The sequence below is a fragment of the Leptonychotes weddellii genome, chromosome 2 (genome assembly GCF_054177405.1).
Source record: "Leptonychotes weddellii isolate Sample4059 chromosome 2, ASM5417740v2, whole genome shotgun sequence".
Lineage (NCBI taxonomy): Eukaryota > Metazoa > Chordata > Mammalia > Carnivora > Phocidae > Leptonychotes > Leptonychotes weddellii.
The window spans coordinates 93,483,897-93,507,362 of NC_138370.1; the positions used below are offsets into that span (position 1 = coordinate 93,483,897).

At 34.5% G+C, this 23,466-nt stretch overlaps 1 protein-coding gene across 1 annotated transcript in view; it reads left to right on the forward strand.

Moving 5' to 3' along the window:
• The window catches only part of CAMK2D (calcium/calmodulin dependent protein kinase II delta), a 283,031-nt gene that overhangs the window by 250,221 nt on the left and 9,344 nt on the right, over positions 1 to 23,466 (forward strand). Inside the window, exon 9 of the mRNA XM_081813123.1 lies at positions 21,771 to 21,857. Within this exon, the coding sequence (XP_081669249.1) occupies positions 21,771 to 21,857 (87 nt within the window). The remainder of the gene's footprint in view (positions 1 to 21,770; positions 21,858 to 23,466) is intronic.

Consider the following 23,466-nt stretch of genomic DNA (forward strand, 5'->3'; position numbering starts at 1 on the left):
GTCAATTATCATATGGTTTCACTTATTTGTGGAACATAAGGAATAGCATGGAGGACACTAGGAGAAGGAAGGGAAAAATGAGGGGGGTGGAATTGGAGGGAGAGATGAACCATGAGAGACTATGGACCTGAAAAACAAACAGGGTTTTAGAGGGGAGGGGGAGGGGGGATTGGTTAGCCTGGTGATGGGTATTATGGAGGGCACGTACTGCATTGAGCACTGGGTGTTATACGAAAACAATGGATTGTGGATCACCACATCAAAAACTAATAATGTATTGTATGGTGACTAACATAACAAAATAAAATTTAAAAAAAAAGTTTCTATAAATGGCTTTTTAAAGCAAGTTTGCAAAACTCTATAAATGGAGCATTATTTTATTAAATACTTCATAAATTCTAAATCATGTATGTTCTAAGATTCCTGCCATCAATTTCCCAATCTTTTTTATTATTAGATAAAAATCTTGTATTTACAAAACATGCTTTTCATAATATTTATATTGAGACTAGGCTTCAGGTTTAGTATTTTTACTGACAAAGGCTTGTGACATAGAAAACATATTAATGTATTGCATTTTAACCAGGATTAACTCTCTCGTAAGAAAAAAATGTAATTTGTTCTAACATACTTTCCCAATACTTATATTTAAAATGACCACCAAGGACCTATATCAAGGCACAACTTGTTAATTAAGTTAGCATTTGGCTTTCAGAACTGAAGCGTAAAAATATTTGCTAAATGCTGTACTTTTTTTTATATTATTCTTTGAAAACAGATGAGCTCCTGTTTAAATTTTATTTTTACTTTCACCTTATTTTGGGGTTTTTTGGTATACTTTTAAATTTTATTTTATTTTCATTCCAGTATAGTTAACATATAGTGTTTTATTAGTTTCAGGTATACAGTATAGTGATTCAACAATTCCATATATCACCCAGTACTCATCACAACAAGTGCTCTCCTTAATCCCCATCCCCTACGTCACCTCTCCCCCAACCACCCACCTCCCCTCAGGTAACCATCAGTTTGTTCTCTATAGTTAAGAGTCTGTTTCTTGGTTTGTCTCCCCCCACCTTTTTTTTCCTTTGCTCATTTGTTTTGTTTCTTAAATCTTAACATGTGAGTGAAATCATGTGATATTTGTCTTTCTCTGACTGACTTATTTTGCTTAACATTATATTCTCTAGCTCCATCCATGTCTTTGTAAATGGCAAGATTTCATTCTTTTTATGGCTGAATAATATTCCTTTGTGTGTCTGTGTTTGTATGTGTATATAAATTTACCACATCTTCTCTATCCATTCATCTATTGATGGACACTTGGACTACTTCCATAATTTGGCTATTGTAAATAATGCTGCAGTAAACATAGGGGTGCATGTATCCCTTTGAATTAGTGTTTTTGTATTCTGTGAATAAATAGTACTATGGTTACTGGATCTTGGGGTAATTCTATTTTTAACTTTTTAAGGAACCTCCATATTGTTTTCCACAGTGTCTGCACCAATTTACATTCCCATCAACAGTGCATGAGGGTTCCTTTCTCTCCACTTCCTTGCCAATACTTGTTTCTTGTGTTTTTGATTTTAGCCATTCTGATAGGTGGGAGGTGATATCTCATTGCCGTTTTGATTTCCATTTCCCTGATGATAAGTGATGAACATCTTCTCGTGTCTGTTGATCAGCTGTCTGTCTTCTTTGGAAAAATGTCTGTTCATGTCTTCTGCCCATTTTTAATTGGGTTATTTGCTTTTGGGGTGTTGAGTTGTATAAGTTCTTTATATATTTTGGATACTAACCCTCTACCAGATATGTCATTTGCAGATCTTTTCTCCCATTCTGTAGGTTGTCATTTAGTTTTGTTGATTGTTTCCTTCACTGTGCAGAAGTGTTTTATTTTGATGTAGTTCTAATAGTTTATTGTTGCTTTTATTTCCCTTGCCTCAGGAGACATATCTAGAAAAATGTTGCTAAAGCTGATGTCAGAAAATTACTACCTGTTCTCTCTTATAGGATTTTTATGGTTTTAGGTCTCACATTTAGGTCTTTAATCCATTTTGAGTTTATTTTTGTGTTTGGTCTAAGAAAGTGACTGAGTTTCATTCTTTTGCATGTTGCTGACCAGTTTTCTGTTTGTTAAAGAGACTATTTTTTTCTCATTGGATATTCTTTCCTGCTTTGTAAAAGATTAATTGACCATGTAATTGTAGGTTCATTTCCAGGTTTGCTATTCTATTCCATTGATCTATATGTGTATTTTTGTGCTAGTACCAAACTGTTTTGATTACTACAGCTTTGTAATATAACTTGAAGTCTGTAATTGGGATGCCTCTAACTTTGTTTTTCTTTTTCAAAATTGCTTTGGCTACTTGGGGTATTTTGTAGTTCCATGTAAATTTTAGGATTTTTTGTTACAGTTTTGTGAAAAATGCTGTTGGTATTTGATAGGGATTGCACTAAAACTGTAGATTGCTTTGGGTAGTATAGACATTTTAACAATATTTGTTCTTCCAATCCCTGAGCATGGAATGTCTTTTCTATTTCTTTGTGTTATCTTCAGTTTCTTTCATCAGTGTTTTATAATTTTCAGAATATAGGTTTTTCACCTCTTTGGTTAGGTTTATTCTTTGGTATCTTATTTTTGATGCAATTACAAATGGGATTGTTTTCTTAATTTTTCTTTCTGCTGCTTCATTATTAGTGTATAGAAATGCAACAGATTTCTGTAGGTTGATTTGTATCCTGCAACTTTACTGAATTCATTTATCTGTTCTAGTAGTTTTTTGGTGGAATCTTTAAGGTTTTCTGTATGTAATATCATGTCACCTACAAATAGTGAAAGTTTTACTTCTTTCTTACCAAAGAAAAGGATGCCTTTTCTTTCTTTTTGTGGTCTAATTACTGTGGCTAGGACTTCCAGTACAATGTTGAATAAAAGTGGTAAGAGTAGACATCCTTGTCTTGTTCCTGACCTTAGGGGAAAAGCTCTGTTTTTCCCCATTGAATATGATCTTCACTGTAGGTTTTTCATATATGGTCTTTCTTACGTTGAGGTATCTTCCTTCTAAACCTACTTTGTTGAGGGTTTTTATCATGAATGGATGTTGTACTTTGTCAAATGCTTTATCTGCATCTATTGAAATGATGGTATGGTTTTTATCCTTTCTCTTATTGATGTGGCATATCACATTGATTGATTTGCAAATATTGAACCACCCTTGCATCCCAAGAATAAATCTCACTTGATTGTGGTGAATGATTATTTTAATGTATTGTTGAATTCAGTTTGCTAGTATTCTGTTGAGGATTTTTGCACCTATGTTCATCACAGATATTGGCCTATAGTTCGTTCGTTCATTCTTTCTTTCTTACTTACTTACTTATTTTGTGATATCTTTATCTAGTTTTGGTATAAGAGTGATACAGACCACATAGAATGAATTTGGGAATTTTCCTTCTATTTTTTGGAATAGTTTGAGTAAAATAGGTATTAACTCTTCTTTAAATGTTTGGTAGAATTCACCTATGAAGCCATCTGGTCCTGGACTTTTGTTTGTTGGGAGTTCTTTGCTGATTCAATCTCCTTGCTGATAATTGGTCTTTTCAGATTTTCTGTTTCTTCCTTCTTTAGTTTTGGGAGGTTTAATTTTTCTAGGCATGTATCCATTTCTTCTTGATCGTCTAATTTGTTGGCATGTAGATTTTCATAATATGCTCTTACAGTTGTTTGTATTGCTATGGTGTTGATTGTTATTTCTCCTCTTTCATTAGTGATTTTGCTTATTTTGAGCTCTCTCTCTCTTTTGATGAGTCTGGCTATTTGTTCATCTTCTCAAAGGACCAAGTCTTGCTTTCATTGATCTGTTTCACTGTTTTTTTTAGTTTCTATATCTTTTATTTCTGCTCTAATCTTTATTATTTCCTTTCTTCTGCTGGTTTCAGGTTTTGTTTGTTCTTTTTCTAGCTTCTTTAGGAGTAGTGTTAGGTTGTTTATTTGAGATTTTTCTTGCTTCTTGAGGCAGTCCTGTATTGCTATAAACGTCCCTCTTAGAACCACTTCTGGTTTTGGACCATTTTGTTTTCATTTTCATTTCTTCCCATGTACTTTTTGATTTCTTCTTTAATAAATTTCCAAATCATAATTAAACTACCAGTTTTATAACTTTGAATTCATTTTAATAATTCAGAGTTTAAAAATCTAACATATACTATTCTTCGATATTTATGTGGAAGTTAAAATATAAGAGGTAAAGAGACTCAAAATTTATACAGTCAAAAATTTTGTAGTCAGCAAGATCTAATTTATATTATAATATAGTTGTATATATATTGCATGTAAAACTTTGTTTTTTTCCATGTATCTGTATTTCCCATTGCCTAATAAAAATAGTCCAATTTATTTAATAAGGAACTAAATTTAAAGTTATGTGCAAGTCTTAAAGTATTTTATTACTTTCTCTGTCTACCTTTTCAGATTGTAACTTCATTACTGTTTTTAATGACACAAAAAAAATTTAGCAAGGATCTGATTGGAATCCAGAGTTTACACTCTTGTTTGTAGTTCTTTTATCTAACTTTATTAGAGCAGGTTGTATAACTTTGTGGCTCAGCCTTCCCGGTTACAGAATTTAGATATTGAAATCAATAATACAGAGTTGTAAGGTTTTTATCTACCCTAATTTAATGCAATACTACTAAGATCGTTATGAGGTCTCTTATTTTTAAAGTGTGCACAATTATACATTATAAAGTAATATATAATATAGATGGTAATAATATAAATTATCCAAAACAATTATTAAAAGACATTTAATTCAAAGTTGAATACAGGAATAAATTGCTGCAGTTTTATGGAATATTATTGCAATGGAAAAAAACAGTGTCCACCAACCTGTATATTCAAAATGTTATCATGTCACTAATGGACTGTAAAATTAGTACTTTAAACACATCCCAATAAGAATTATTATGGGGATGTATTTCATATTTTTAAAGTATCTACTATATAAAATTAAATATCTAAAATTATTTTACTTCATTTCTAGGCAGAAATTATAATTATTTGTTTTTATTAGCTATGAATTATATAATTCTGAAATTATTTATTAGAATAAAATACTTTAATAAAATACTATCTCCTTTGCTGAATTTGTATTATTTTCTACCAATAACTATATCTAGAAATTATGTGAAATTATATGTCTGTATTATTTAGTGATTCTTCTTATACATCAGTGAATCAGTGAAATGGCCTTTTTGTTGTTGTTGTTGTTGTTGTTGTTGGTATGGACTTCTGCTCAGATCCCTTTGATTTGCTCAGGAAGCGTTAGTTGTAAGGTAGTCAAATAAATCTCAGTCCTGGGCATTTTTACTGCTTTACCTGGTTACAGGTCATTCAATTTCAAACCATGTTAGGTGGAGAACTAAGATATTACAAGAAGAAACAGAGAAGACATTACTGAATGAAGGAGCTTAATGGAAGAGATTATGTTGAAGTAAACCGATTTTTTTTTTGCATCTGGAATAGTGGTATTTTCATTATTCAATTCAAATAGTCAATGAATATTCTGTGGGCACCTCTAATGTAAGTTTACTAAGTAGGCAATAGCCACATTTCTTGACCCATGAACAAGGCTAGAAAAGACAGAGATGATTCTGCATGATAATAAACCTTCTTTGTTTCTGGCTGGTATTCAGATAATTCTAAAACAAGGAATAATAAGTTCATTAAAAAATAAACATAAGGACACAGCTAGAGTCATATATGAGCAATACAGAAAATTTCAGATGCATATAATACATGTAATTCCTTTTTTTATTTTAAAGATTTATTTATTTGAGAGAGAGTGCATGTACGTGCGGGTGCTGCGTGTACCTGTGAGTTGGGGGAGGGGCAGAGGAAGAGAATCTTCAGACTCCCTGCTGAGTACAGAGCCCAAGATAGGGCTCGATCTTATGACCCATGAGATCGTGACCTGAGCCAAAACCAAGAGTCGGGGGCTTGACCAACTGAGCCCTCCAGGTGCCCCTAACATATGTAATTTCTAACAAAGAGACCTCTACTTAAAATATTTGATCCAATTTTGATTTTTGGAAAGAATTATTGAACACCCATTGTGCTGGATATGGTAGACTAGGCTGAGGCTAAAAAGGCTTACCTTTTTCCTCAAGGAGTTATGAGTCTTATGGTATCCTCTTTAATGAAATTATGCCTCCTGGTACATTTCCCCAGTGAATGGCTATTTTTGCATTTCAATTTTGTTCTATGTTAAAGAAAATTTCTTCCAGGATACATGAATAAAATGTTTGTACTTAAAACTTAGTGAATTAGTCTTTTTTCTTTTTCTTTCTTTCTTTTTCTTTCTTTTCTTTCTCTTTCTTTCTTTCCTTCCTTCCTTTTTTTTCTTTCTTTCCTTTTTTTGATATGTAATGTAACATTGTTCTCTTGGCCAATGTTGTTTAGCAGAATTTGCCAGTCTATTATACGAAAATAAGCATCATGGTTAGTACAAAAGGACTGATTTAGTTACTGGGATTGCTGTAATTTGTTTTACTGTGGTAAAATAAATGTCCCTCCTAAAGCCATATGGTACTACTAATTATATGTATGCAGGTACTTCGGTACCCAAAGGAAACAATTTGCAATATGCAAATACCTCTGGATGGTTGGTTTGATCTCTTTAGATTAGAACGGAAAATTTAAAACCTATACTTAGGTTTGAATATTCCCAAACTATTCAATTGTGTTTTCTTTAAAAAGAAACATAAAAATTCTTTGGAAAACTATTTCATGTTATAGATTAAATTATACTTTTAAAATGGCAGTGCTTACTGACACCTCCAGGAAACATTCCTCTTTTATTTCTCCTCACCTACATCATACTATCAGTACAAGTCTGCAATGTTTTGATCTAATTGCATTATTCCTATATATCATGTCTCCAACCTTTTTTCATGTATCTGTGTTCAAAGGCATCTATGAAAACTGGATTTGACATGCCTATGGTATATTCTAGTTCCTTTAATACTCCTGGGTCGTCATCTTAGAGCTTTCTTTGTCTCCTCAGTTTTGCTTATACCCTACATCCAGTCTGTCAATCTATCAGCAAATCCTGCTGGCTCTCCTTTCAAAATACACACATTTGTCCCCCCACTTGACAACTGCTCACTAACCTCCACTTCCACCACCCTGGTCCAAGATACTGTCATCTTTTGCCCATATCATTGACATGACTTCCTTAGCCACTTTCCTTGCTTTAGCATTACCTGATTATAGTCTGTTCACAACATAGTAGTCAGAGTAACACTTCTAAAATACATTAGATCGTGTCATGTTTCCACTCTGTATTTTCCAATGACTGCCAAAGCCATTTTTTTATTTTTTATGTTTTACTTTTATTCCAATATAGTTAACATACAGTGTTATATTAGTTTCAGGTGTACAATATAGTGTGCCAAAGCCATTTCAGAATTAAAAGTCCCTCCATGACAAGAACTTCCACCAGCCATGCCGTCTGTTACCCTCTGGCCTCATCTCGTATTATATACCTCAAGAACACTATTCCTGAAACCCTATCAAGCAGATTCCTGCCTTAGGGCCTTTGCACTTGCTGTTCCCTGCCTATTATGTCCTGATACACATTCCATGTTGCTTGCTGCCTCTTCTCATGTCTCTCATTAAATGTTACCCTCTCAGACCTTGATGACCCAACTTTAAATTGTGCCTTCAAATCCGGCAGTTCCATTCTCCTTCCCTGCTTTACTTTTCACGTAGTACTTCACATTAGGTGAAATACTTATTTTACTTATTTGTTTAATGTCTCTCTCTTTCTCTACTAGAATATAAACTTCTTCAAGGTAGAGATTTTTATTTTGTCCACTGCTGTATCTGCAGTATCTAGACCTGTGTTTGGTAATAATAGGCATAACAAATACTTAATTGATGGAGGAAGGAAATATGGTGGATACCAACCATGCTATTTCCTACCAGCCAATAAAATGATGAAAATTCTCTAAAAGTTATGATCTCATCACAACTTTTTATCTTTATGGGTTTTTATGCATGTCTTCTGCCCCTCCCCCCATACTTTAGAAGCTATAAATATAAAATTGCAAATTTAAAAAGTAACCAACATAGGATCCTCTTCCCTGTTTGGATGGAGCATGTGCTTTGATGTCAAACATACTAGGTTTGAATTCCTTGATGGGCTATGTAATCCAATTGCTCATGTAAACCTCTCTGAGGATAATAGTATCTCACTTAACCATTTTTTTTACCTTCAAAAGTGACAGTGTTATATGGTTTAACACAATAATAATAACAATAATAAAGCATGGTCATGTTGACAAGAGATAAAGTTTGTTAAATGTCTGGCCCATGATTAGTCAAATTATATTATTTCTGGGCATTCTTTCCTAATATTAGATGATACAAGGTAAAAATAAGCAGAGAAGGAGAATGGAACTGCTGGATTTGAAGGCACAATTTAAAGTAGGGTCATCAGGGTCTGAGAAGGTAACATTTAATCAGAGACATAAAAAGAGAAGAGGCAGCAAGCAACATGGAACGTCTATCAGGACATAAATTTAAAGGGACCTGTGGGGTTTTTTTTAATTTTAGCATCAATGTTTCTACTTTCTAAGCCATTTATTTCCGATAAATGGGTAAACATCTCTAAATGTTAAGATCCACATAGAGAATCCAGCCAACTTACATACATAAACAAAAGCTGCTCAAGTACAGAAAAATTCATTTTTTTGCCTTAAAATAGAAGTTCATATTTTTTTTATTTTATTAAAGTAGCAGTATTCTTTTAACTTGTGATGAATTTTATTTTTTTAAGATTTTTAATTATTTGTCAGAGCACAAGCAAGGGGGAGCAGCAGGCAGAGGGAGAAACAGGCTCCCTGCTGAACAGGGAGCCCGATGTGGGACCCGATCCCAGGACCCTGGGATCATGACCCGAGCCGAAGGCAGACGCTTAACTGACCGAGCCACCCAAGGCGTCCCTTGTGATGAATTTTAAAGTTAGATTATTTTAATTCACTTCTTTTTTCCTTCCCTGGTACCATATGCTAGACCTTCAATAAATTAATAAATTATTTATGAGGTTTTTACATTAAAATTTTGAGTTCAGAGACATACTTTGTTTCTAATTTAACATAAGTATTTTAAGTAATGATTCAGTCTTCCCTCATCTAAACTGATCTTTTATCCTTGAATGTTTTCAAGTGTTTTGAAAAATTAGCTCACTTTTGGCTGTTTTGATTATTCTTGTTGAGAGTAAAAATATGCAGACTGATTGTTTTGTACAAAAGTAAAACACATATTTAAAAAGAAGCATATAGGGGCACCTGGGTGGCTCAGTCATTAAGTGTCTGCCTTCGGCTCAGGTCATGATCCCAGGGTCCTGAGATGGAGCCCTGCATCGGGCTCTCTGCTCGGCAGGAGGCCTGCTTCTCCCTCTCCCACTCCTCCTGCTTGTGTTCCCTCTCACTATCTCTCTCTCTGTCAAATAAATAAATAAAATCTTTTTAAAAAAATAAAAAGAAGCATATATATGCAAAATTACTTACACACTTCTCAAGCAAAATGTTTCAAGAACCTTAACATAAAATATCCCTCTTGGAGATTATAATTATCCAATTCAGTGTTTCCTCAAAGGGCCATTAACTATCTTGATAGAAGTTAATGAATCAAGTGAGATCTATTTGTTTGTTAAATAATTTATTACAGGATCATTGATTTCTTTAATATCACTACATGTGGTTATTTAGAATGTGTCCATCTAGCAAAATACAGATGACAAATGTTAAGGAGAGAATTTTGGATTTTAGGAAGTTTGAGTAATAGACAAAAAAACCCATTACTATTATGTTTTTTCAAATTGAAAATGTGAGGGAAAAAATGCTGCTCCAAAATGTCATTTGTTTATAATTTGAACTAGGGAATATTTTCAGTCGGGGAAATAATTTATGGTGGTGGTGTCTGTTTTGAATATAGAGTATTTTTATTCCGTACCTAGCCTACTTTACTCAGACTTAAAGTATTCTAATCAAGTACTGTATCACATTATACAAAATTAAGGTGAACAAAAACATAAAGATATTCCTGAATAGTAGAGAAGTGCCTCTGAAAAGGTCAGTGGTCTTTAATGACAGAAAAGGTAGCTTATTTAAAAGAGACTACCATGATTTTTTAGAGGTATTTTTACCAGGGTAGAAACAGTGTGAGCATATGGGATCGTGTATTTTAAATCTCTTCAAGAAATAGAAGCTGAGAGAGTATGGATTCTGAGAAACAAACTGAGGGTTCTAGAGGGGAGGGGGGTGAGGGGATGGGTTAGCCCAGTGATGGGTATTAAAGAGGGCATGTACTGAATGGAGCACTGGGTGTTACACGCAAACAATGAATCATGGAACACTACATCAAAAACTAATGATGTATGGTGATTAACATAACATAATAAAATAAAAAAAAGGTAATAGAAGCTCTTTATTCATAACCTATACAAGTAAAAAGAAGAGTAGGGTAAGATGGGATTTAATAATACCATTTAAATAAAGAGCTAATTAAAAAACGAAATGTGGTGTTTACTTGTTATGGAGGCTAAAACAAGCAGAAAACTGTTTGGGATAAATGTCTGAATCTCTGTACCAGAGTTGGTATCCTTAGAGTCTATACTAAAATTTTCTAACATGAGCAGTGTTGTGAGTTATTGAAGAATATCCTTATCAGTGTTAAGTTATACCTCACTTCTCATCCCGTTGTGTTATATAATCTGCCCATAGAAGTACAAGAGATGATTTTTAAAGCTGTTTCCGATGGTCTGCCCTGCTGAACTCCCAAGTCAGTATCTCCTTTTTAGCTCAAAATTAATCTCTATGGAAGATTCTTATTATTGTCTTAATCTCAGTTAACATAATATAGACATGAATTTTGTAAATGTGGACTGTTAATTACTCATTAACAGTGTCTTTGATGAATGTTCATCAATTGAATTCAGTGGATAAAGGCAAAACAATATTCCCTACTCAAAAATACTGCATCCACTCTGTTACATTTTATAATAATTTGTTAATTTATGATAATTTATATTTATAATACTTCCTAGAATAAGTGGGAATGACAGTAATAGGTTCTGAAGTATATGGCTCATAAATTTAATTATTACTGTGGTCACATTGGTTAAACCAAGAATAACATACTGAGTTTGTAAAATTTGGCCAAGATAGTCCAACAAGTACTTTTACATTAATTTCCTAAACTGAATTTAGCACAGAATATCCTAGAGCTGAACTAGTTAGATAGTGCCAGTGTGAGGTATCACTTGAATAAAAAACATTTGCTATGAGAATGCACTTAAGAACTTAACTTCTGGTCTGATAGGATATTTTCACCTTTCCAAATTAAGCTTTGATAAATGTAGTAACTAATCATAGAAATGACTCTTGGTCCTAGGAGTCTTACCAGTGCGATCTGTCAGATGCATGGGGACGACAGAAGAGTTATAGGAATTTACATCATTTTGTGAGAGGGAGTGTGTGTGTGTTGATAGTGGGAGGTATATATAAGTAATTTTCCTCTAAATCTAAGTAAGTTTTCCAAGTTGTGACAAACCATTGTAAATTTATATCCAGACTGACTGCAGCTATGCCTTTTCAATCCAGTGGTCTGGCATCTCAAAAGGCAACAAGGTTATCAAAGTTAAGCATATAGATACATATATATTACATTGAACTCTGGACTTTGGACCTACAGTGTCATAAACAACTGTATTATATAACTGATATCAAGAGAGTCTATCATTATTCCCTAATTTTCCAAATTAAAAAAAAACTCCTTATTTATGTTATTTGTCCTATAAACTTGTTTCACAAGTTCCCTAATTTACTATTGATTATAGATGCTCTAGTATGCTTGGATAATGTATGAGTGCAACTGGATTCTATGATATGTTTTGTGAATTGGCCTCTCTCTTCCCACTTCATTGGACCTCATCTGCCCTTTCAATTCTCATTTATCGATTCTGGAAGCTATGGATTGGATAATGATAGACTTTGTAATGAAAGCACAAGCTACTATTTTTGCAGCTGTTGAAAATGAGAATTAGCTAGAAAGTATAGAATTACAACAACAGGAGATGCTGCTGCATATTTTTGGGTGGTAGTAAGATCTGCTGTGTTATCTTAGCAGCTTCATCAAAGGGAATGGTTCAAAATGGGACAAGTAGAAGTACTTAACACTTAAAAAAAGTGAAATGACATTCTTAGAGGTAAAATATCTATACAGTGGTAGGTGATAAAAAAACTGCTTTAACTTCACCCTTACTGAGACAACACTGGTGTGAGAAGTATTGAAATATGACTAAGCTTGTGTGAACCTGGAGACAAGGAGAAAAGACTTTAAAAGATCAGCTGGGGCTCAGTAAATGTGGAGGCAGAATAATACTGTGTACTCTTACTATAGTTAGCCCAGTTCTTTCTCTAAAAGCAAATTCAAGGACATCACACTTCAATTAATTTTGGTATGGCTTTGTTTGCTTGCTTGCTTTTTATTTTTGGTTTTTGCAAAACAAAGATTTAAAATGGTTTTGTAGTATAGAGGACATGCTCTTAAGCTTTTCTTGCATTCTTGATCATAGGGAGCACTCACAAATCTACCAGTTGAATTAGTCAGGAAAGTGTAGTTATAAATAAACTTACCCAAGAATATATTGAATTCTATTTTTTTGCTAAATTCAAATTATATGCTTTTTATATAGGAATGGAATATGTTATTAAAAATAAAATATCAAGCCTAACAACAGCAATAGAACCCATTGGGGGGAAAAGCCTACTCTCATCACTGCATAGTCTTTTAACCATTCTCAATATTTTTTTTTCTTCTGGCTATTCATACTGAAGGACAGAACATTAATACTTTGACAATTACTTTTGACCTGAAAGACACATGTTTTTTTTAGCTGATACTCTGTAAAATTGTTTGGAGAGGTTAATTGGACTCATTATAGTTCTGGGGCTTGGGGGAAGCTGGATTTCCTTCATGTCAAAAAAACAAAACAAAAACAACTTTGCAAATATTTAAAAATTCTGTCTCATTGTATCTTTTCCAAGTCTGATTATTTTCTTTTGAGAAAATAACTTTGTCACCTTGGTTCTGCAATGGAAGAAAGAGATACTTCTTGAGAAAACTTAGTACTTCTTTATCATTCAAGTATAAACTTGAATGCCAGGAGACTATAGTTTTTTTAAAGATATAATTGATATATAGCACTATATAAGTTTAAGGTATACAGCATAATGATTTGACTTACATATATTGTGAAATGATTACCACAGTAAGTTTAGTTAACATTCAGCATCTAAAATAGATACCAAAAAAAGAAAGAAAAGAAAGTAAAAGAAATGTTAAAAAAATGTTTTTTTCTTCTGATAACTCTCGGGATCAACTTCCTTAACAACTTTCACACATACCATCCAACAGTGTTAACTGTAGTCATCATGTTGTACATTACATCTCTAGGACTTATTTACCTTATAACTGGAAGTTTGTACCTTTTGACCACCTTCCTTCAATTCCTCCTTCTCCTATCCCAGTACTGCCTCTGGTAACCAGAAATCGGATCTCTTTTTCTGAGTTTGTTGTTTGTCTGGTTGGTAGATTCCATATATAAATGAAAGCATACAGTATTTGTCTTTCTCTCTATGACTTATTTCACTTAGCATAATGCCCTCAAGGTCAACGCACATTATTAAGGAGACTACAGTTTTAATCCTCAAGCAGTTGATCTGAATCTTTGAACCAGTTCTTAAAATCTTTTTCTTCCATGTCATCAACTCTTAACTGGAAGTGCTACCACACCTATCTGATTCAGACACATCTGAATACTAAAATACTCAGGGCACCTGGATGGCTCAGTCCATTAAGCTTCTGCCTTCAGCTCAGGTCATGATCTCAGGGTCCTGGGATCCAGTCCCACATCAGGCTCTCTGCTCAGTGGGGAATCTGCTTTTCCCTCTCACTCTCCCTCTATGTTCTCCCTCCCTCTCTCTCTCTCTCAAATAAATAAATAAAATCTTTTAAAAAATACTAAAATACTCAATGGTCTCCACAATGTGCTATTTCTAGCTTCTATAAGTCAGCTGAGGATAGCAGAACAGTTATTCAGTTGCTTTTAATGGGCTAGACTGAATTTTTTCATATAAGCAAATTTTCTATATAACCACATATAGTTTTTTAAACTCTAAAACTTTTACTTAAGCCATTTTTAATGAAAATCTTTCTAAATACACATCACTTATTTTTTTAAAAAAATAGTAAATATGTTATTTCTTTTTTAAATCTAGTCATTTTAGGAATGACCTTGCCATACTTCATTATGCAATGATATCCTCACAAACTTTTTTAAAAATGTAATCCTATTTTCACTTACACTAAATGATCCCAATGCTAGGGTTTTCTGTTTTTAAATATTTGTTAATAATTTCTTGTCAGGTCATAGCAACTTAACAGGGCTAAGATTAATAGTATTTCTTCTCCCAATTAACATTTCATGGTTTGAAACTAAATAGTTTTTATAGAGCAAAGTACAAAGATGGTGTGGATAATTTTTTTTTTTAATTTTGAGGGCTTTGAGTGATTAAAGAGGTGAGTAGTTGACTTATTGAACAAGTGGCTTCTGGATAAGTGAGCTTTACGATTCTTGAATAGAAATTTGGTAATTTCCAGGTTTTAATTTGAATAAAATATTATAGATTAAACCAGTCAAATCTAAAATTTTCTATGGGCTTGATTTTCAAAGCCAAAATAATGGAAATTACTCTCCTGAATGTTCATACATCAAGCTAGTGAAATAAAAATGAAATCACTAAGAAGCAAGCTGTTAATTGCATAGGAAATGCCAAACAGCTGAGTTGATAAGCACCTTTTTCTATAAAACTATCAAGAGCATGAAAATGATTCTAATTTGTATATTTGCCTAAGATAATAACTATTCCTAAGAGTTATTTTTGTTAATGGCAGCATGGAAAAAGACAATAAAACCATGGGACACCCAGTTTTGTGAAATTGGTATAATAATTAATTACAACCTTGTCCCAGTAATTAAGTAGTCAGTCACCTTGCCAGAGTAAGTTCAAAGGCACTTAGGTGGTTCATTTAAGTTTATGATTTCAAAATATTGAATTAGGCACTGTGGGCTGGAAAGGAACATAGATTAGTGAATTAAACAGATATCTCAGCCAAATAAAGCTCCAGCTCTGGCACAGCTTCTGACTTTGCTGGATGACTTGAGCAAGTCACTTAACCTCCCTGTCCTTCAAGCCTCTGACAGCCAGGTGCCCAATATCTCTGAGAAATGTAGAAGTTAAATTAAATAGAACCATACCTGTTGGCAAAAAAGTAGATGAGCAGAACACCTGGGTGGCTCAGTCAGTTTAAGCGTCTGACTCTTGGTTTCAGCTCAGGTCATGATCTCAGGGTGGTGAGATGGAGCCCCGCACAAGGCTCCAAGCTCAGCAGAGTCTGCTTGAGATTCTCTGCCTCTCCCCTCGGTCTCTCTCTCTCTCTCTCAAATAAATAAATAAATCTTTTTTTTTTTAAGTGAGCAGAACTGCTAATAAGCTAATGTACCTCAAAAGGCTATAATTTTAATTGTGCAACTTTTGATCATTGAATAAGTAACCTTTAGGCACAGTTCTCTAAAAGATTTCAGTGTCTGTTACTCTGCTAACATTTTAGTAAAGATCAATTTGCGTCAATAAATTCAGTTCATTTCCTAGTCTGAGTTTCATAGTAGGCCAGATAGCCTCCTGAATAAGGTTTCTTATCAAGTAGTCTAATTTCAGCAAATTGGTTAATCCAAAATCTATAACTACTGAAAAGCTCAAGCTTGAATAACTAGGATCTTTCTCTGCACTAAATTCTCTTGAAAAGAAATTACAAGTTTAAACATTGAGTAGATATGCCTGGTTTATCTTACTAGGCCTATATAGATTACTCTGGCATCTAAAATACCATGGCCTCTGCTGATTCTGAGATATGAAAGATCCATGAGTGCCTTTTCAGTTAGCATTCTGACTGCTATCAGCCATGATCATCATCACCTATATACTTGGCATTTATCTAATGTTTCAAAATGTACATAATATTTTATATACCTTATCTTTGTATTTATTCATATGTGCATGCATTTATAGACATTTACTCAGTGCTCGGTGTTGAAGCTAGAAAATGATCAAGTCCTGGGCAGATATATGAACATCCTGTGATGATGCTTTAGGAGGACTGCAATACAACCAAAAAGCTGCAAATGGAGCCTAGAAAAGGCTATAGGGAAGAGATAACTTTGGAGCAGAATATTCACAATTTCCAGACAGGAGAAATAGTGAGAGGAAAGGCACAGCATTATCAAAGAGCCAGGACCAGTTGAGGAAAAGTGAGGCCCTTGGTGGAGTTGTAGAATAGGTTATGTGGGACTCCTGGGGGAAAAGAAGTGTCAAGAGTCAAAGCTAGCAAAATAAAGGAGGAAGACCTTTCAAGAACAAAGAAGCTTGGGCTCGGCTTCTAGACAGTGGAGGAGGGGCACAGTTAGCTCATTCTGTAGAGATGATTTTGCAACAGTGAGGGTGGATGGTGGGAGTGTGTGGGATGTGACCTTGGAGCAGGAGGGGTTAGGAATGTCTAAAAGCCTGAATCAGAGTAGTGGCATTAGCCTAAAGAGGAAGAAATGAATCTGAGAAAGATCTGGATGAGTGAAGAGGAACTGGTGATAAGCTATATGAAGAATTGAAAGAAAATTAAGTTTCAAGGCTTTTGGTTTGGGCAACTGAGTAGATTATGGCATCATTATCCAAGATGAGTGATATAAGAGAAGCAGCAGATTTTGCAAGGAAGATACTTGAGGTCCATCTTGGCCACCCCATTAGGTCTGATAATGCCAGGATAACTGGAGGTGTTACAGTGCAGTTAGAAATATGAACTTGGAGCCTAGAAAGGTTTAAGGTTAGTGATAGAGCTTTGGCAGTCTTCATTATATGGTCAAAGCCAGAGGAATTAATGAGATTGCCAAAAACAAGCAAAAAGATGAAGAGGCTGAGGATACACCCAAGGAAACATCATCATAGCTGGTAATAAAAAATTATATGACTTGTGGAGGACAGAATATGAGGACAAGACTGGTAAAATTGTGTTTGCATTAGCAAAAGTGAGGAAGTCAAGAAGAGAAAGAAATTTGGTGTTTAGTTTTAGACAAGTTGAAGAGTGTTTTCTTTCATCATCAGTAAGCAGTAAGACATGCTTCTTTATATCTGAATTGTTTCCATTTATCAGTTGTATATTTTTTAAAGTCTACCTGACCATCACTAAAAAATGTGTATGTTGGGAAGGCCGCTGGATTGGGAGTCAGAAAGTGCTTGAGTTTGTTCTGGACCACTATTCATTCAAATATTTATTAAACATGTACTTTGCTGGATGTTGGGTTGCAGTGGTGAGGGATCCGCCCCTGTGGAGCTTACAAATAGAGAAAATGTAATCAAATACACACAAATAAATATGTAAATACATATGTACTAAGTGCTTTTAAATAGCAGTTGTAGGATACATATGAATTTAAAACATAGAGACCTCTCCTAAAATGAGGGTCAGGGAAGGCTTTTTGGAAGAAATAATAGTTGAGATCTGATAAAGGAAGTAGAAGCAAAGATGGGGGACAGTTTTCCAAGAAGAGAGGGTAATATATATGAAGGGCTGACAATAGAAGGAAGCGTGGCCATTTTGAATTTTGAGAGTAGGCTATATGGGTGGAATGGAGAGGATAAAGTAAAAGAGCCTTTGAATGGGTCTGGTGAGATGGGCAGAGTCTAGTCTTATTGAAGATTTCATAGTCTCCAGATACTTGTTCTGGACAAGAAATGATGGGTGCTTATAGCAGAGTGGTGGTGAAGAAGGAAAGCAGTAAACTAATATGTAAGACATCTTAAAAAGCAAAGTCAACAGAACTTGAAAAATTAGGTAGGGTGGGTGGGGTGAGGGAGTCAAAGATGATTCTCAGGTTTCTTTCTGGTTTGTGCAACTGGATAATGCCATTTACCAAGAAGATGATCCCTGGAAAAGCAAATAGATTTGTGGGGATCGAAGTTCATAAGCTCAGTTTAGAATATGTTGAGTTAAGGATGCATTTGAGATATCCAATGAAGATTCTAAAATAGGTATTGACACACAGATCTGAAGGAAAGGACTAAAAAAAAGGAAGCAACGATGAGGGAGTCATTGGAACATAAATGGCAATATAAAACACTGGTGTGGACAGGATCATAGGGATACAGTGTATGTTGAGAAGAGGGCCTCAGATTGAACCTTTAAAAGGAATTGAAACATTTAAAGTCCAGGTAGAAAAAGATAACATAGCAAATGAGAGTGAGATCATGTGACCACATAATTAGTAAGAAAAGCAGGAAAGAAGTGAGAGTTTTTCAGGATGGAGGGAAGGAGTAATCAGCAAACACTGTGCCTTTGGACAATGCCTATAATCTGTGTGCTTACCTGTTAAACAGGTAATGTTTGTCTGCATATCTCAGAGCATTGTTGATCACATCTGATCCTTGTTGATCTGATCAGATAAGATCTGCTAATGTTTGAGAAATGTTGAAATCCGTCATTTTATTATGTAATCATTCTCAGTTCCCAGGGTTTCTTGTTTGGTTAGTTGGTTTTTAACACTGGGACCATTCACACTCTTATCTTACTCTTCCAGGGCTCTTTAGAACAATGAAAGAGCCAAAAAGATATGAATTTGAACATGAACATGTTCCTAGTTCTTTTGCACAGTTGCATGGGAAGCAATTATACTCAGGATCTGGAGCATCTCTCCTACTTACTTTTCTCTCCTGCGTTTCCCCTAGGAACCTGGAAATCCCCAGAAGCTATTTTGGGACCTGTGGGTTTAGGCTTGAGCACCTCTATTCTATAAATAAAGCTACTGGGTAATCAGTTCTCTGTGATTAAAGTGCTGGCTAAGGGTGGAAAAACTTTTGGTATTCAGAGGATGCTGTATCGGTACACTCTTCCTTCATCTTAAGTGTTAATTAGTGACACATCACAAGCTGTCCCCACTTTGACTTCTGGAGTGGTCATTACTTAATCTTTTGAAAGAGGGAAGGCCAGATGATAGGGGCCCCTTCCTACAGATCTTAGTCATCCAGTTACCTACTATAGTGATTGTCCTTTACCTTCACTGCTGAAAAGTAGAGCTAACTAGCACCAAAACCTCACTCTTCCTGTAGGTCACTGTGGCAATAGTCTCAACCACAATAGACTACTATGTACAAATGATTCATTTCCAGACTTCTGCTTTCCTTTAGAGTCAGCTGTCATATGCTGCCTGTGACTCATTCACGCTCCTTTGCCCCAAGGAAATAAGCACTCTCAAGATTTCTGAGTTCCAGGCTCCTCCGAAGCCAAGATAGTCATGTTTTTATGATGGTGCAGCACAGAAGCATTCTCACTAATTCCCACTTGCTCTGCTGCCAGCTAAAGGACCATTGTTTCTGAGCCTAAGAACTGAGACGGAAGGGAATTTGTGTTGCTTTGATTACGCAGGACAAAAACTAAGCCAGTCATAGCATGTAAACTATTAAAGAGCTAGTAAGTATTTCCACAGTGATTCAGAGGGTGAGAGATGGCCATATATATATATATATATATACACACACACACACACACACACACACCTGATATTTTAATTCCATATTTTGCTTATCAGGGAATGCAGAGACTTTTGGAAAATTCAGAAAGTGACCTTGAACTTTTCACACTCTATAAACTGTCTTAGCCTAATGAAGCTCTACAAAGGGCACTGATCTTATGCTCATTTTTCCCCCTTCTTGTTTTTAAAAATTGACATTGTTTTCTAAACTCTAGTTTTTTACTTAGCAAACTAAGAAATTTATTAGTTTTAAACAAGGATTTAATATTGAGGAGGAAGTTTTGGTAGTCATGCTTTCTTAATCTCATTTCCTGAGCACTGTCTCACCAGTGTCCTTTATATTCCAGAATCGGGTCAGCTGTCATGCATTTTTGCCAAATGTTCATACTGTTGAGGCCAGAGACAGATGAATCACTTACTGCTGAACTAAATTAAGCTAAAATGTGCCATTGGCGGCCTCTCTATTACAGAGTTATTCCCTGCTACTAGTGTCAGTAGGTTTTGGATGCCTGGATACATTATATTCATAAATCAAAGGAACAAGGGCAAAAAAATGTTTTAAATGTGTGTAGGAGCTAAGAAACCTTATGTTCTTTTTTTTCCTAATATAATTATGTAACTAAATATGAAAACCTAACCTATATAGTGATTTTTTTGATATTATCAGCCTTGACATTATTAGCAACCATTTTATGGACAAATCATATTTGATTAGGGTAGTCTCATATTAGTATAAATGAAGTCAAGTTAGGTTTACAGGATATTTATTTTAAATAAGGAATATAATAACCTGGGTAACGTGAACATTTAATTTTGTGGTTAAAACCTGTTTATTGAAGATCAGTTTCATTAAAAATCCATACTGGTAGCCTTTAATCAATAACAAACTAAAACCAAGCTTTTTCTGTGATGAATAGCAATTTCACTAAGATAGAAGGGATATAACTTTTTGTGACTCTCCCAGTTTATTTCCAGTGATTTAAGGAAATATCACAATGTTCTTAAAGCAAAGCTCAGGGAAATTTTTTAAAAATTGTGTGCATTAATTTCATTAGTAACAGAATAGTGTTCTGAAGTCAAAAGCTTATTAAAAGCAACTGATCAAATTCACAAACTTATTGAGCATCTATTTTATTAAAGACACTGGAATAAAACTTAGAGGATACAAAAAAAAGTAGCATCTACCCTCCCCCCCCCCACACAGGGCGATTTTAATTTAATAGAAAGGCAGTTACACAGTGAACAAAGTTTAATAACAATTTAAAACCAGTAATGATTTAAATAAAGAAGGTGTCATGGTATGTAGCATATGCTTAATTACCAAATGAATGATACACTGTAGGCATTCAAAAAAGGCAAAGAACACTTGCAGATGTAATCAGAAAGGAATTTACTGAATAGGTGGGATTTAAGCCAAGCCAACTATTAATAATTTTACCAATTGTGAGATACATATAGAAACAAAGCATGTTTGGTGTTGGAGTTGACATCTCTGCAGGGCAGCTTCCATCTAGTTATCTGCCTACGTCTACATATTGATTCATATGTTGGTTTTCCAATTTACAGAGTGTACTGAAGGCCATTTGTCTAAATACGATGGCAATTACAGTGTTGGCATCCCCTTTTGTAGAGTTGATTGGGCTGAACAGTAAAAAATAATTATATAAAGTGTCTCAATGTAAAAGATCATCTATGCTCTGAAGATAGACATTTTTAATGTTCAAGAGAAAAACATTTTCAAACTCAAATTGATAAAGGTAATGAGAACTTATCAAAAAATATATATAGTCTTGGACTTCCAGGTGACTAAAGGTCCTGTTAAAATACAGATTCTGAATCTGTGAGTCTGGAATAGGACCTGAGAATCTGTGTGTCTATCAGGCTCCCAAAAGAAGTAGATGATGCTGGTCTCTGCGCTATGAGCAGCAAGATTATAGAGAGAATAACACCATTGTTCAGGGAGGGGTGTGTCTTAAATAGTACTACCCCATTTAAGAAAAATAGCAATATTGTTAGAGTTTTGTGAGAATAAAGGACAAAAGCCATATAAAATAATCTATCTTTGCCTTTAGCACGAAAGCAAGAAATTATCAAAGTCACTGAACAACTGATTGAAGCCATCAACAATGGAGACTTTGAAGCTTACACGTGAGTAGAGGCACATTTATTTTGCTTTCATGCATATGACAAAATATTTTCTATGTGAATGCGTTCTTCAGTGTACCAGAATTCATGCATATTTAACCCCAGGTTTGATATCAACAGTAGAGTTATTTCAAGGTATAAATTAAGTGTCCCCAGGAGAGAAATAAATTTAGGATTTAGAGAGGAAAGACAAGACTTCTAATAGGAGGACTGGGGCTTTCTCTGTCAGTGCCCAGACACAATCACCAGCACCTCCATATGGGGAAGGCATTCCAGGCAGAGCATCCATGAGAGCAAAACCATGAGAGAAAACACAAAAAAGGGCATTTTGGTTTAAGAAACGTTTTGCCTCGCAGCTCTGTCGAGGTGCTGGGACAGAGAGAGAGAGATCAGGAGGCAACGTGAGGCAGCCTTCTTCCTCTTCAGCCAGTACACCTCAACTTTATCTTCGTCTCTTTTATGAGTTTGTTTCTTAGGTAACAATTTATTTGAAGGAAGGTCCAAATGCTTAGTTTATAAACTACTGGATCATAGGGTATATAAAGGAAATCACTCCAATCAAATAAAAATAAAGCATTCAAATAAATAGGGCATGAAGGCTTATTTCACAAAGTATGTGGGTAAATAAGTTAGCTATTGGGGTGAAGATAAAAACCAGTCTAATAAGCCTTCCCCTATTCCATACAGGTGAGTTCCTCTTGAATGAAAGAGTTAAATGCAAAAAAGAGATTGAATTTGATCTCTGATTGGAAAGATCTTTATAAGTTTAAAAGCAGAGGAAGTAATCACAAATAAGATAAAATGATTAGGCTACCAAAATAGATAAAACTTGTATACTTAAAAAAAAAAAAAGCAAAAAAATTTAAAAAGCCAAGATATGCAAAATTGAGTGCAAGAGCATTTTCTGCTCATCAGATCAGCAGGGTAAAAACTGCTGACAACCAGAGGGGTGCAGATCCTGCAGGACTATGGCGACTCTCCTCCACCACTGGATGGGGTATAAATAGAGGCAAATCTTTAGGTTAGTGGTGGTGGCAGGGGTTAGAGGGGACATATAGTTCTTATATACCAGAAAGCATTTATGAAGTTTCAAATTGTTTTAATCCTCTTTTTACTTATAAAAATTCAACATGGTATGGATTTTTAAAGCATGGATAAAAATTATAAACAATCATATTTATTGAAACAGTATTCATAATGGTGAAAAATTGGAAGCATCAGTCCAACATTAAGGTAACCAGTAAGTAATATGTGGTGAATTTGGTACAGTAGATATTTATGCAGTTTTTGGCGCTCTGGCGAAATGCTTATGATGTAATTATGATGTACATAATTATTCCAGTTACATTTAAAAAAAGCATTAAAAATGGAATGAGATATGCCCAAATGATTTTTAAAAAGGGTAAAAGGACATTGCCTCTGGGAAACACAATTATGTGTGAGGTTTTTTTCTTTCTTCCCCAATTTTATGTAAGGTATTTCTTTTATCATCAGTTACAGATAGTCAAATATTAAATATGGAAGAGAGTAACTGAGTGTAAGAATTAAATCCAAGATTGCTTCTTATAAATTGTGTATGTGCATATAGATGCAAACACATGCATACACATGT